Source organism: Dreissena polymorpha, chromosome 1 (assembly GCF_020536995.1).
Source record: "Dreissena polymorpha isolate Duluth1 chromosome 1, UMN_Dpol_1.0, whole genome shotgun sequence".
NCBI classification, from domain to species: domain Eukaryota; kingdom Metazoa; phylum Mollusca; class Bivalvia; order Myida; family Dreissenidae; genus Dreissena; species Dreissena polymorpha.
In genome coordinates this window covers 93,712,232-93,728,879 of record NC_068355.1, presented here as the reverse complement: position 1 = coordinate 93,728,879, position 16,648 = coordinate 93,712,232, and the positions used below count along the sequence as shown (strand labels likewise).

General features: G+C 37.5%; 1 protein-coding gene across 1 annotated transcript in view; it reads left to right on the top strand.

The window, feature by feature from the left end:
* Nucleotides 1-6,220, top strand: part of LOC127841171 (peroxisome proliferator-activated receptor alpha-like) — a 35,913-nt gene extending 29,693 nt beyond the window's left edge. The window contains exon 6 of the mRNA XM_052369812.1: nucleotides 5,570-6,220. Within this exon, the coding sequence (XP_052225772.1) occupies nucleotides 5,570-5,814 (245 nt within the window). The 3' untranslated portion in view covers nucleotides 5,815-6,220. The remainder of the gene's footprint in view (nucleotides 1-5,569) is intronic.
* Nucleotides 6,221-16,648: the final 10,428 nt, after the last annotated feature.

Genomic DNA, 16,648 nt, shown 5'->3' with positions numbered 1-16,648 from the left:
GCTCTTCGTACCAGTTGCCAACAATGCAACCGTAGTGCACCATCAAATCCTAGCGCACCACCAGTACCTCCATTAAGTCCAGAGTATCCATTCCAGTGCTTATGTGCTGACTATTTCAGCTACCAAGGGCATCATTTCCTTGTTGTAGTGGACCGTTATTCCAACTGGCCAATTGTAGAGCAGTCAGCTAACGGAGCCCAAGGACTGATCACATGTCTTAGACGTATCTTTGTGACATATGGAATACCTGATGAACTTGCCTCTGATGGTGGCCCTGAATTCACTGCTGTAGCCACACGTCAATTCCTGAGTGACTGGGGTGTACACCATCGCCTATCCTCCGTAGCCTTCCCACACAGCAACTGTAGGGCCGAAATTGGTGTAAAGACAGTGAAGCGTCTCCTTATGGATAACACAACTTCCACTGGTGACATAAACACAGATGCCTTCCAGCGTGCCATGCTTCAGTACAGAAACACACCAGACAGGGATACCAAACTCTCTTCAGCCATGTGCATATTTGGCCGCCCCATTCGAGACTTCATACCAATTCCACCTGGAAAGTATAAACCTCATGAAACTTGGTTAAGCACATCACTGGCCCGTGAAGAAGCCTTGCGAAACAGGCACATGCGGTGTGCAGAAAAACTGTCAGAGCACACTCAGAGATTACCACCTCTAGCTGTGGGAGACAATGTTCGCCTGCAAAACCAGATTGGACTCTATCCTCGCAAGTGGGACAAGACTGGCGTGGTAATTGAAGTTCGCCAATTTGACCAGTATGTGGTACGACTTGATGGCTCAAGACGGGTAACCCTTCGCAATAGGAAGTTCCTACGAAAGTATGTCCCCGTTCAACTACAACCACGACGGCTGTCCATTGATAGTGACCTAGCACTCAGGCTACCTGCAGCAACAACTGAAAATCCCACAGGACACTCCATCACACCAGCAGTGACCCCAACACATGCAACCAGATCTACGCCGGCTGCAACCAACACCGGGATCCCAACTCACTCTGCTCCTCACCCTACTGCGTCACCCAGTAAGGTAACGCCAAGCAGCAGTGAGACACCCAGCCGAGGTAACCTGCAGCAGAGTCGTCGTCAGCTAGCCTATACTGAGCCTCCGAGTCCTGACAGTCGACCAGTAGACGTTTCCGTGGACACAGGACCAAGTCGTGAGACACCAAACCGCACAACCCCGCCAACGGACCTGTTGTGCCTTCCAGTCAGACGATCAGGAAGAACTAGAACTGCCCCAGAGTGGCAGAAAGACTATGTCATGTGATTGTTGACAAAGACTCATATAGTTGACCACATCAAAGACATTTGCCTTTTCTTGTTGTTAAAAAGTTCTTTTTTTTCTTACTTTATAAGGGAGTAGACCTGGTGGGCTCCAATGTTCCCAGTACTTTTTGTTATCAGTCTTTGTTTCAACTTCAGTTAAAGTGTAATATTATTTCATATGAACATTTCATACCCAAAGACTTGGGGGGAGATACAGGATAGTATAGCATCATTTCTCTAATTATCATTTTATAGATATAATTATCATCATTGTTAATTTCAGATCTTGATCATTGTCGATGGAAATAAAGATACTGAAGCAAATAGTTGATACTTATTTAATAACAAGTAATACAAGCGTATGCGAATGCAATAGGAAATGCAGTGAGAACCCCGCCTTAAAATATCGAATTTTAAACTGAAACATTAGGCGATTAATCTTTTGATTTGTCGGCATTTTGTTTCATTTCAGACTCCATGCAGTTTTCAGATCATAATCTCAGTGCTTTATTACCCGAACTCGTTCGTTTCTGGACACGTGTGCTACTGAAAATAGCCACCGGTTATGGCCCAAACAAACACAAAGTGTCTAGTCTCCCGTGTGTTTTATCCCTAAATGTTAGATGAGCACGTACACTATTAATTATTATGTTGGTCAGTACAAAAGGCCTTCTGAAAACCGCCGACTGCGTCTTTGTTTTATTGCTCAATCAAGCACCGATAAACCAATATCCTGTGTATTATAAAAACTTAAACCTCAGATAAGCACGTGTCGTCTGTCAAAACAATGAACAATAAACATATCCAAGTAATTCTCGTATATGATCTCGGAAACGGGACTTGCTTTAAACATTTACCATTACGATATTTATTTTCATAAGATTTGCTAAAAACAAATGAGAACCAAACAAACATACACAGACAAAACAAAATATAAATAATTATGACAAATAAAATGGAAAAATAAACGTTGGTTTATTTTTGAAAGTCGCTTTTACTTTCTCCCAATTTCCAGAAAAATGACATACATGTTACATAAAATCTAAATATAGATGACGCTGTTAATTGGTCGTTTTAAAAGAATATGAACTTTACACGGCATTTTGGGTGTAGTCAGATACAGTACAATAATTGTTGCAATATTGAACGAACTAAAATATGAAAATGATACAGCGTTTTCGACTTTTATTTTATTCAGGAAATTGTCAAAATCATTTGCGAGATACCCCGATACTCAAATGGAAATTCACTACGAAGCTTTTACAAGGTTGTCTGCGCTACGCAGTTTTTGTGTATAAATAAATACACCTACGCCTATTTTCGCGCGCTTTTTGTCAAGATAAACACTGGACACGAACATATCATGGGCATATACATGTATTTATTTGTGGCTACAATTCGTAACAAGACATGAACTGTACACGATGCGCGCACACCACATTAAGTTATTTACGCATGTTAGAATCTCTGTTACCCTTAGTAGTCCCGATTGGACACCTATTTCATCAAATCTTTAAATAGAAACATAGGCCGAAATTCATTTGATACTTTAGAAAAATGGTTGATGTCTGTGTTAATGAGTTTTCTTGAGCACTTTTGACAAAATTGTCGTCAATATTAATCAGAATTTGCATTTGAAAATGGACATTGGGAATACACGGGATTATCGGGTATTGGATAGACGGAAAAATTCGCATGTATGCGGTAATCAGCGCATGATCTGGAAATCGATAGACTCGGAATTATACGCATCTATCAGGGAAAAGGTTAAGAAACAGTTTATAAAGATAATTTGGACAGATGATGCAAAATCTAATTGTCAATGTATTATGTAGTGAATTGTTTCGAAACGTAGTAACGCACCATGTAATAAACATTATTATGCGAAACTCGGAGTCAATTTCTATCCGAGACACGTGCAAATTGTAAATTATAGTTAATAAGATTGTCCGACGAGTGACTCGGCATCATCAACAAATTCCTCAACATGCCGAGGCGAGATGCGGAGTGCCTCGGCGGACAGACGCGGCCACTCGGCGACCAGATGGTCGATTCCGAGTCGACTCCGCGAACACAAGATGGCGTCTGACTCCGCGGATCGCGGAATATGTTTGTTTTGCGTGAGCTGTACTGTAAGCGCCCACGTATTGTGCTATAACAGCATTTGAGGCATAATATCAACGCGCCCTCGTATTGTGATATAACAGCATATGAGGCATAGTATCAACGCGCCCTCGTATTGTGCTATAAAAGCATGTAAGGCATAATATCAACGCGCCCTCGTATTGTGCTATAACAGCATATGAGGCATAGTATCAACGCGCCCTCGTATAGTGCTATAACAGCATATGAGGCATAATATCTAAGCGCCCGCGTATTGTGCTATGACAGCTTTTCAGGCATAATATCTAAGCGCCCGCGTATTGCGCAAATACAGCATTTCATGCATTATATCTTAGCGCCCGTGTATTGTGCTATTTAGACCTGATACATATGAAATTGCGCTGTTTCAGAATAACGTCAATTGACTGAGTGTAATTTTTGCTGTTACGGCATTCTGCGATACGCCCGCCTATTGTTCTGTAACAGCATTTGGTATATTGCCCGAGCGCCTCTGTATAGTGTTCTGTTAAAGCATTGGGTACTAGTATATTGCCCGAGCGCCTGTTTACAGTTTTCTTTTAAAGCATGTGGGATTATTGCCTAAGCGCCCGCGTATTGTGTTCCGTTACAGCGTTGTATATTTTTACCGACCACCTGTGTAGTGTGTTCTGTTACAGCATTGGATATATTACCCGAGAGCTTGTGTAGTGTGTTCTGTTACAGCATTGGGTATATTGCCCGATAGCTTGCGTAGTGTGTTCTGTTACAGCATTGGTTATATTGCCCGAGAGCATGTGTAGTGTGGACTGCTACAGCATTGGGTATATGGCCCGAGAGCTTGTGTAGTGTGTTCTGTTACAGCATTGGGTATATTTCCCGAGTGCTTGTGTAGTATGTTCTGTACCAGCATTGGGTATATGGCCCGAGAGCTTGTGTAGTGTGTTCTGCTACAGCATTGGGTATATTGCCCGAGAGCATGTGTAGTGTGTTATAGCATTGGGTATATTGCCTTAGTGCTTGTGTAGTGTGGTCTGTTACAGCATTGGATATATTGCCCGAGTGATTGTGTACATTTAGTGTGTTCTGTTACAGAATTAGATATATTGCACGAGTGCTTGTGATGTTTGTTCTGTTACAGCATTGGGTATATTGCCCGAGAGCTTGTGCAGTGTGTTCTGTTAAAGCATTTGGTATATTGCCCGAGTTCTTGTGTAGTGTGTTATAGCATTGGGTATATTGCCTTAGTGCTTGTGTATTGTGTTACAGCATTGGGTATATTGCCCGAGTACTCGTGTATTGTGTTACAGCGTAATAAATCATTAATACACTAGTGTTGCCCTCTGGTGAATATACTTTTGACTGACTTTTTCAAGTTTTAAATTAAACATGTTGAAGTTTCAAAAAACCGCTGTTTTCAGGTTTGATTGTATGAAATGAAGACTTTTTTGTGTATTAGTACACATAAATTAAAGTATTTATACTTCCCGTTACAAAGCAATAGGTATTTATTGGAAATCCCCTTTGAAGTCTGCCCATCTGTCTGTCCGTCCGTCTTTTTGCCCGTATACACAAACTTGTCCGTAAGTCTTTTAAAGTTTTTATATACCTTCCAGCGTACAACATTACAACAGGCAGACATTGCTCATTATTAACGGGGTTTTGCATGAGAGGATTTTGTTGTCGTACGTTACAATTACAAAATAAATCCTATTTTTAAACTTCGTAACATTATTATAGTTATTATAGACTTTCAAAGCAAAACTATATATCACCGACACTACAAAACTAATACATGTATGTGTTGTATTTGATATTTAGTATTATACATCGGTCATTAACTTTGTTTTATATTAAAAATAACCTTGAGACCATAACTTACCACACCTCTCAGATCAAATTATTTACGTATGTAGTTATGTATGCTAGAGATGCATTAACTTAAACAGTCGTTTCGTCTTAAACCACGAGACCCAAATGGCAAAATGTGGTATGTAACATTGTCCTTTTGCTCTCTACCAACTTTGTTTAAAAGTGATATGATTTGCTTCGATATTTTATCGTTTAATCTGTGTTTGTATGCTGCAAAAGCAACAAAACATATTCTTTAACAAATTTCCCGGGGCCAGCTATATAGTATGAACTCTAAATACACAGCCTTGATCATCTGCTTGTTGCAGATCGCTGCCCCACACTCAAGGAGAGGCAACGCGTGGAGCAGATACACATCTTCCTATGGGACGTACTAAAGTACGTCGTCTCCCGTACGCAAAAGGACTTCAACCACTGGCTAAGCAAGACCGTTAACTTCCTGTGTCTACTGAGGGAGTTCGGTATCAAGTTCGAATCTGCATCTAGTCAGCTGACATTAGGCTGGGAAGTGCTCTCAGATAATCCGCTCCTTCTATCGGCGTTCTTGGGTTAACAGAAGGATAGCTGTAGGGGTATCTACTTCGACGCGAAATAACACTATTGCGTAATTTATTGTTTGACATATGAGTTTTCTGTGAAATGTTTGATCACCATCCAAAAAACAAGCAAAACATGTTGGTCATTTATTAAATTAAATTAATTCTCAGCATTTTTACGATATGAATATAGCTTGTAGTGATTTTCGGTTTTGCGTCATTTTGTAAACGAGGTAAATAACGAAATTGTCATGTAAGATTTCAAAACAAATGTACATATAAAACGCAAGCATTGAATGATAATATTACAATAAAGTTAAGGTATAATTAAATAGACATTTATACTCATCAGACAGTTTACGGAAAGCTCTTCTGTGCTCCTGTGCTACGAGTAGGTAAATTAAAAAAAAGTAATGTCCATTATAAAAAGAAATGAAATTCAACTTGACATCAAATGAAGCAACAACGTTAGGAATAACCTTTACAAACAATGAAAATGAAACAGTTCTGAAAAAACATATTGCCAAAATTACAATTTTTTTTAAATTGTTTAAAATCATGGCAGCATCGTAAACTTACACTAATCGGAAAAAAAACAACACCGTATTAAAAACGTTTGCACCTCCTTAATTAATTTATGTATTAACAGTTCTCCCAAATCCACCAAATGACATTTTAAACGATATAAATTCAACAATATTTAATTTCGTATGGGGCGATAAACCTGACAAAATTAAACGAACTCAGTTAATTCAATCTGTAGAAAATGGAGGCATCATATTAACGAATATTGACTCATTCGTGAATGCAATCAAATGCAGCTGGGTTAAAATATACATAGATAGTACCAATTCGAGTAAATGGAAACTATTCTACCAGAAGATTAAAAAACAAGGGACAAAATTGTCACAAAACCAGGTTTTCATTGTGAAAAAAAATCTGATAAAGGGAGAAAACTCAAACTGAACTTTTGAAATGAACAAACAAAATTAACCCCCTTTGTAAGTTTGTTTTTAAAAAAATCTATTTTTAGTCGTGGCGACCTTGACATTGGAGATATTGACGTGATTCTTTTGTGCGACACACCGTCCCATGATGGTGAACAAATGTGCCAAATGATTTTAAAATCTCACAATGAATGACATAGTTATGGCCAGGACAAGCTCATTTATGGCCATTTTTGACCTTTGAACTCAAAGTGTGACCTTGACCTTGGAGATATCGACGTAATTATTTCGCGCGACACACCGTCCCATGATGGTGAACAAATGTGCCAAATGATTTTAAAATCTCACAATGAATGACATAGTGATGGCCAGGACAAGCTCATTTATGGCCATTTTTGACCTTTGAACTTGAATTGTGACCTTGACCTTGGAGATATCGACGTAATTATTTCGCGCGACACACCGTCCAATGATGGTGAACAAATGTGCCAAATGATTTTAAAATCTGACAATGAACGACATAGTTATGGCCCGGACAAGCTTGTTCCGCCCGCCCGCCAGCCAGCCCGCCAGCCCGCCCGCATTCGCCAATCTAATAACCAGTTTTTTCCTTCGGAAAACCTGGTTAAAAATGGCGATTCCTTACTTTTTGAATGTAACATCAGCAATAATATCTTACATGAAATTTCAAAAGAAAACATATTCCTATCTAATGTTCTATCGGCATGGAGTAATATTACTCATAACCTAGAAACCCAAACTAATAGTAAAACTATTTTATGGAATTATAAAGACATAACTTCAAACAATAAGACGTTTTTATATAAAGATTGGTTTGAACGAAGCATAAAATACGTCGACCAATTATACGACTACAGAATTAAGGACTTCTACTCCTTTGATAATATATGTTACATATACGGAATACCCTCAAGTAATTCCCTGAAGTACTACACATTAATAAAAAACATACCCATACATATTAAATCAATAATCAATACAAATAACACACCATGTACTCAAACAACATTATTAGAAAATATACATGCAAGACAAAACAAAACAAACAAAATATTTTACACACTGCAAATTAAAAACCCTATAGAAAACTCCAAAATCCAAAATAAATGGCAAGTGCTTTTTCGAGAACAAGAACTTAATTGGAAACACATATTTATCATGCCATATAAAGCAACTATTGATAGCACACTGAGAAATTTTCAATATAAATACGTCCATAGAATTATAGCTACAAATAAACATCTCTTCAAATGCAAATTATCTAATTCTAATTTATGTGACTTTTGCGGTGAAACATCGAAACTATAGAACATCTTTTTTGGGAAGGCAAACACATCCAGCCTATTTGGAACTTGCACAATAACAACTAAGCGTTAAACTATCCTATTCAAGTGTAAGTTTCGGAATTAACTCATTTAAATCATGTGAAGGTAATAATATTGTGAATTTTATTCTTATATTGATGAAATATTTTATCTTTAACATGAAGTGCAGAAAACAAATACCAAATTTTAATTGTTTTATCCAAAGTTTTAAACTTTAAATCCAGATTGAGAAAGAAATAGCCCTCAGTAATGACAAATTGCAGATCTTTAATCAAAAATGGAATCGAACTGAATTCTCATAATGCTTGTCCACTTATATACTATTCTTATTTTAAGTTATCTTTTTCAAATATTTTTAGTATAATTGTTTATGTTTTTTTTTTTCAATCTTATAAAATCATTAATAATATATAACAGAAACCCTATAGTTGTCATAGATCGAAATGTCATACACCAAGGTCTAAAACATTATCAGGCATAGTTTCTGTATACTTTGTTAGAACCATTGTTTGCAAATATAAAAAACCCCCATGTAATTATGTATACAATATATGCTTTATAATGAATAAAAAAAAGAATTGAACAATATAGCATTTTTAATATAAGTATTAAATGGTAATGGTAAATCAATTTACAGAATATATAACCAGATAAAAAAAGGTTAAAAAAACTACCAAATAGTGTTCACTTAGTCAATACAAGCTTGGAAATAAAATGTCTAAATGAATCTTGCATTTAAAAAATGATGATCATGTCAATGCTGCTGCAGCTGCTGAAAATGATGATGACGATGTTGATAAATATGAAGATGCTGCTGCTGCCACTGATGATGATGATGATGATTTAACACAAACAATCTTCTCGTGATAATGTCTTTCTTTTCGTTTAAACGGACAAGGTCTCCGCTTTCAATCTACTACCCACAAGTCGTTGATGATGTGTATGCTTATATTGAAATATAGGTGATGGACTCGACATACAATCTTGTTTCTGTAAAATACACCACACTATGCTCCTCCACCATGCTGTAACTCTAGCTAAAAATTAAAACTAAGCTTTTATAAATGAAGAATGGACACGAGTAACCGAGAGAACATAGCAGGAACAAGCAATAAACAAGAGCTGTCTCCTTAGGATGACATATTCCCCCGATAAACGCTATGATATGAGCATTTTTCGAAACCTAAACGCATTTTTCGAAACCTAAACGCTGACCCTAAGTTCAAGGTTAAGGTCAAAGGGGTCTAAATGTGTGTGCGTATGGAAAGGCCTTGTCCATGTACACATGCATACCAAATATAAATGTTACATCTGAAGCAACATAGAAGTTATGAGCATTTTCGAAACCTCAACGCAAAGTGTTGCGGACAGACGGACGGACAGACTGACAGACGGACAGTGCGATCACTATATGCCCTCCTTCGGGGGCATAAAAACATGGTACCGTGACATTTCACAGAACATATTTTCACTGCAATTCGGTTGCTAACCAAATTGAATATGTTAATTGTGCCTTCAAATTTCACTGTCTGTGCGCTAGCATAATGCTCGCTTCAAAGCCTGAACATCGTGTAAGAGAGACCGCTTGAGTTTTGCCTGGCGAGTCATAATTATAATTGGGTTGATCAGTGCATTCAGAAAAGACGCTATATCGATTATCTTGCTCAGAATAAGCTGAATTGCTTTGTTGGTCAGTAAAGCAAATGTACTACCGATTGCCATCGGTACGACTGATAAGTGGTAAATGATGACAATGATTAGCGTGCGAACGATGGCCTTGTGTACTTTGTAGGTTTCACTGGACAAGGCACTTTGTACGGGATCAATTGCAGGTTGGATCTTGCGCAAAACTTTGTGCAGGTAAACGAGTGCCAGAAGAGATACCACATCCGAGCCAAGCAAACAAGCTACATTTGCACTTGAAAGAATAATCATGACAGTTTTTTTATGACTGTAATGTGATCACATTAGCCATGTAACACAAATTGTCACGTGGGGGATACTGCATGTGCATGGTAATGATGCAGCAGGAAAAGACCGTGACGCCAATGCAAAGATTCAACCCAATTAGCAACTTACATCGAAACTTCACGTTTGAAGAGGCATATAAAGCTTTCCTCGCGCTATAAAAGCGCATAATGCTGATTGTAAATATGTTTATTTGGTTAATACAATTCGTCGTCGCATATATTATTAACGTTACTACACATGGCATCGTTGTAACTCTGTTATAAACGAATACAAAGGACAATAATAAAAGATTTACGCCAGCAATACAATCTGTGACGTTAATGCAAAAAAGCTGAACATATAGTTCTTTTTCCCATCCCGTTGACTGCTTTAACTGCCGATAAACATACACCAAAACCAGAACATTCAATGGAACTATGCAGATGCCACTTGTTCCTGGGACCCAGGTGCTCAGTGCATACTCAATGCTGCTTATGTTGGAGGTCCTCGATTGTGAGGAGAGATTTGTTATGGCATCACTTGCACTCATTTTCGACGGATGATGGGGCCCGGATGTCTGCAGCAGCTCACAATATAAGATCTGAAGGATAAAATATAGCTACGACTTGGTCATCGCAATTGCATCAAACGGGAGTTTATTTACTACCCAATGTTACTAACAATTTACGTAACAAGTTTTCCTTCTTCGAATACCCGTTAAGGTATCTTTATTCTACTCTGATGAATATAAAGATATATATCTAAGCAGCCGGATTAATATATAAACTAGTTTCTGTTTGATGACCAATTAAGTAGGAACTCCATTATCTTACTCGTGTCATTATACGATGTTTAAACATGTAATTGAATAAATTCATGGGTTTTGTATGCAAAAAGAATGTACGCTCGTTTCTTCAGTAGGCAGAAAGATAATACTGCGTTGTCGTGTTTGATTGTCCACGTATCATACAACCAGGCAGCATTATTTTTGGTACAGATGTCTGCTGGTCAAACAATTTATATTAATGATCCCTTTTTTATGTTATGTCAATATGGGACCTTATCACATCAAGAATTATAAAGTTTTAGAAATACGTTAATATGAGAACATATCGTATGTATTTTAATCTCGAAAAAAGGAACACAAACCAGACAAAAACAATCCAGCAAACATTTTATAACAGCGCGGAATCGATATCTACATCGGTCCGAATTATCATCTGCAACAAGGCGCGATGTACTCCCGACAACGACAACGGCATGAGGCCGTCGTTTTGGTGCAATTATCCCGAGATTCGAATGATCAGCCCGACATCGCGCTGACATAAATTTATTCATCGATCCAATATCGAAATGAAAACATTGACCCGAGATAAAACTTTCAACACGGCGCGACGTCGGCTCGACATAAGCAAACTATTCATTACGAGAATCGAAATATCTAGCAGTAAACCATTTTAAGTTTACGAAAGAATGACCTTGACCCATCTGGCCCAAAATACGATCTCACTTTAGGTCTGTGTGTAAGCTACCTACAAACAAAAGTTAGTACAAAACCTACATGAAAACTTAAGTTATCCAGCAGATACTCTTTCTCTGGTTTTAGTAACAGTGACATTAACCCCACTGGCCCAAAATGCAATCTCTTGATATATCAGTGTGTAACCATCAAACTAAATTTTGTTAGCTCGCCCTTATTGATGTTTTGGAGCTCAAAATTTGTATCTATTTTTATCAACAGTGGCCTTTACCTAACTGGCCCCACATCCCACCCCATGCTTGTTGTTCATTTCAGCTATTAATAAGAAGTTTTGCACCCAATAGTTACCTAAATTTACTAAGAATAACAAGTACTATGAGGGGCATAATTCTGCCCAAATGAAGGTCAGAGTTATGGGCCTCTGTCTGTGGCCTTGCATGATGATCCCACAGTACCAAAATTGGCATAATTTAGCTTAATTGCAGGTCAGAGTTACATGGAGATGCTGCACATTTAGCTTAACTAGTGCATTATGCAAACACCAACACCAACATTTGGGTGAATAGTATAGCTAAGACTTTTCGTTGAATAGATGAGCAAATAAATAATCGTTACAACATAATCAGAATATTTTACAACATAAAGCAGGATTGTCAAGATGCATGCATTTCTGTAAACCTAACCTCTTACAAAAATTTAGCACATTTCAGTAGATCAAAATTTTCCAATTGAGATTAGAAAATAATTAGAACTTTCGAATAAGATCCTATAAAACACAGTGTTTATCTACAAACTGATTATTTTAATCAAACTGAAATCATTTAAATATAGCATTTTTATAACGCAAAACAGTACAGCAACATTATTAAAACAAGAGCACCGCCTTGCGGGTGCAGACCGCTCATCTATTTTCTTTTTAAAGGTGAAGGGACTCTCAATTTCAATCACAAATGAGGGAGGGGTGGAGTGAAGAGGGGTGTATAGTGTGGGTGTGTGGACATTTATGACATTATCTTCCAAAAATGCGAAAAAAAATGGGGGTGGGGGGTGGGGGGGATTCTTTGGTGCGATGGTTGGACGGTATTTCAAAAATAAAATAATAAAAAAAAATATTTGTGTTTTTTAACCGTTTCAAAAAAAAATGTTGGGGGGTGGGGGTGGGGGTTTAGTGTGAGGGTATGGAGGTGGAGGGGGGGGAATTCGGGGGGGGGGGGAGAGTACGGTGGATGGTTTGGGTGGAGTCTATTATGGTATGTCAGGTAAGAGTAGTTTTGTCAAAGTATCAATCAAATCTAATCATAATTAAAGAAGTTATGGAAATATCATCAAAATTTAATAATTTGACCTTGAGAGTCAAGGTCATTCAAAGGTCAAGGTAAAATTCAACTTGCCAGGTACAGTAACCTCATGATAGCATGAAAGTATTTGAAGTTTGAAAGCAATAGCCTTGATACTTTAGAAGTTAAGTGGATCGAAACACCAAATTTAACCATATATTCAAAGTTACTAAGTCAAAAAAGGGCCATAATTCCGTAAAAATGACAACCAGAGTTATGCAACTTGTCCTTTTACTGTACCCTTATGATAATTTGCGAGTGTTCCAAGTATGAAAGCAATATCTATGATACTTTAAGGTTAAAGTGGACCAAAACACAAAACTTAACCGAATTTTCAATTTTCTAAGTATAAACGGCCCATAATTCCGTCCAAATGCCAGTCAGAGTTACATAACTTTGCCTGCACAGTCCCCTTATGATAGTTAATAAGTGTTGCAAGTATGAAAGCAATAGCTTTGATACTGTAGGAATAAAGAGGACCTAAACACAAAACTTTACCAAATTTTCAATTTTCTAAGTATAAAAAGGGCACATAATTCTGTCAAAATGCCAGTCAGAGTTACATAACTTTGCCTGAACAGTCCCCTTATGATAGTTAGAACGTGTTGCAAGTATGAAAGCAATAGGTTTGATACTTAAGGAATAAAATGGACCTAAACACAAAACTTAACCAACATTTTCAATTTTCTAAGTATAAAAAGGGCACATAATTCTGTCAAAATGCACGCCAGAGTTATCTGACTTTGCCTGCCCAGTCCCCTCATGACAGTAAGTAAGTGTACCAAGTTTGAATGCAATAGCATTGATACTTTCTGAGAAAAGTGGACCTAAACGCAAAACTTAACCGGACGCCGACGCCACGGTGATGACAATAGCTCATTATTTAAAAAAAATAAATAGATGAGCTAACAAGAGCACCGCCTTGCGGGTGCAAACCACTCATCTATTTTTCTTTTAAAGGTGAAGGGACCTATTTCAATACTTCAATCACAAAGGAGGGAGGGGGTGGGTTGAGAGTATAGTGTGGGTGTGTGGTCATTAATTACATTATCTTCAAAAAATGCTAAATAAATGCAAAAAAAATTATTTTTTTTTAGGAGGGGGGGGGGGTATTCTTGGGTGGAATGGTTGAACGGTTTTTCAAAAATAAATTAATTAAAAAAAATATTTTTGTTTTTTAACCATGTCTCAAAAATAATTTTTTTTTTGGGGGGGGGGGGCGGAGTGGAGTGGAGTCTAATGTGGTATGTCAGGTAAGAGTTTTATTTCAATTCATCAATCAAATCTAATCATTAATAAAGAAGTTATGGCAATTTTAGCAAAATTTAATAATTTGACCTTGATAGTCAAGGTCATTCAAAGGTAAGGGTCAAATTCAACTTGCCAGGTACATTACCCTCATGTTAGCATAAAAGTATTTGAAATTCTAAAGCAATAGCCTTGATACTTTAGAAGTAAAGTGGATCTAAACACAAAATTTAACCATATATTCAAAGTAAATAAGTAAAAAAAGGGCCATAATTCTGTCAAAATGACAACCAGAGTTATGCAACTTGTCCTATACTGTCCCTTTCAAATGCTTGTTTGCGAGTGTTCCAAGTATGAAAGCAATATCTATGATACTTTAGGGGTAATGTGGACCAAAACACAAAACTTAATCAAATTTTCAATTTCTAAGTATAAAAGGCCCATAATTCTGTCAAAATGCCAGTTAGAGTTATATAACATTGCCTGCACAGTCCCCTTAAGATAGTTAGTAAGTGTTGCAAGTATGAAAGCAATATCTTTGATACTTTAGGAATAAATTGGACCTTAACAAAAAACTTAACCAAATTTTCATTTTTCTAAGTATAAAAAGGGCACATAATTCTGTCAAAATGCACGCTAGAGTTATCTTACTTTGCCTGCCCAGTCCCCTCATGATAGTAAGTAAGTGTACCAAGTTTGAATGCATTAGCGTTGATACTTTCTGAGAAAAGTGGACCTAAGCACAAAACTTAACCGGACGCCGACGCCAAGGTGATGACAATAGCTCATAATTAAAAAAAAATAAAATAGATGAGCTAATTAAATGGTCATCATTACATCAATAAACAAGCGATGTGTTCGTCAGAAACACAATGCCCCCTATTGCGCCGCTTTGAAATAATTTTTTTTTATTACCTTTTTTCAAAATGTGCAGCTTCATGAGAACGCTGCTTTGAATATTATTTTATTTTTAACTTTGACCTTGAAGGATGACCTTGAACTTCCACCACTCAAAATGTGCAGCTACATGAGATCCGCATGCATGCCAAATATCAACTTTCTATCTTCAATAATGTAAAAGTTATGGCCAACGTTAAAGTTTTTTTTCGGACGGACAGACAGACTGACATACACACTGACATACTAACTCACGGACAGTTAAACTGCTATATGCCACCCTACCGGGCGCATAAAAAGTGTAAGCATCCTGTGCTAACGAAATACATGATTAACACATATACTTAATCATTTGCCATGGAAATCTAGACTGATATGGTAAGAGCTAATGCAAACAATATGAATACAATTGTCATCAAAATAAACAGGCAAAGAAATAAAGGATTCTACAGGGAACAACATCTTACCAGAAGGGTGCGCGGAGGGGGCTATATGAGGCGTGAACTTTTTAATAAGGCATGTTTATAGTAATAACAGAACAATTATGTTTGGAATATAATCAATTGTGAGATAGTGCACATGTATATAACATGTACTGTTTGAGAGAAATAAACGGTCTAACGGTCACCGTGGTGTAATGGATATGGTGTCCGCCTAGCGACCGGGAGGTCACGGGTTCGATCCCCAGCATGGGAGCGTTCCTTATATCTCCCCCCAAAGACACCAAGTACTGGTTCTAGGCCCAGGAAACGGACTCAAGAGCGTTTATATAAGCCATAGGCTTTTGATGCAATCAAGCTAAAATAAATAGGTTTAAAACTACCGGTGAAACTCCACCATTGTCCGTATTTTTTTTTTTTACATTTGTTGCCATAGAAACCAGAATTCTTGACGTAGGAACCAAATGAATTGACGTGCATAATTTCCATATTGCAATCTGTCCATGTTTCAAGTTTCATGAAAAATATTAAGAACTTTTAAAGTTATCGCAGGATCCAGAAAAGTGTGATTGACTGACAGACAGACAGACTGACGCACAGAGCGCAAACCATAAGTCCCCTCTGGTTTCACAGGTAGGGAACAATAAACATTCTCGCCAAGATAAATTAATATTGAATCCTTAATTGATGATTGGTTATATGCGTTTCCTACCATTTGACCTGGTCATTAATGTTGAGTAATTTGTGTAGTGTCTAGAGGAAAAACAGTTTTTCTTAGATTTGATATGGAAACCTAATTTTTGAAAACACATAACACATGTTATACTGAACTTGTACAAATTAACGTTAAAACCATCTTGTCTCTTGATCAAGTGATAAAAAGACTTCTATATTGGTAAAACATATTTTAATAAGTACTTTTCACAGAGCATGGCCCATATTGCTCAGGAGAGCTAACAACTTGAAACTATACAAGAATGTGATGACACCAAAACACCAGACTTCATTGAAGAGCAGAAACCCCAGTTTGCATTGGGTTTTACCTAAAGTCCTTGGCTATTAAGAATGGGTCTCCTGAATGCTTTGCCACAGTGACTCTTCTTGCCATGGCAAGGGGACTTACCTATTGAGATGTAGTGGCTGTGTTGGAGTTGGGGAACGTCGTTCTCTGGACCTGAACTTGTGAGATAAGGCCTCTGTAAACAG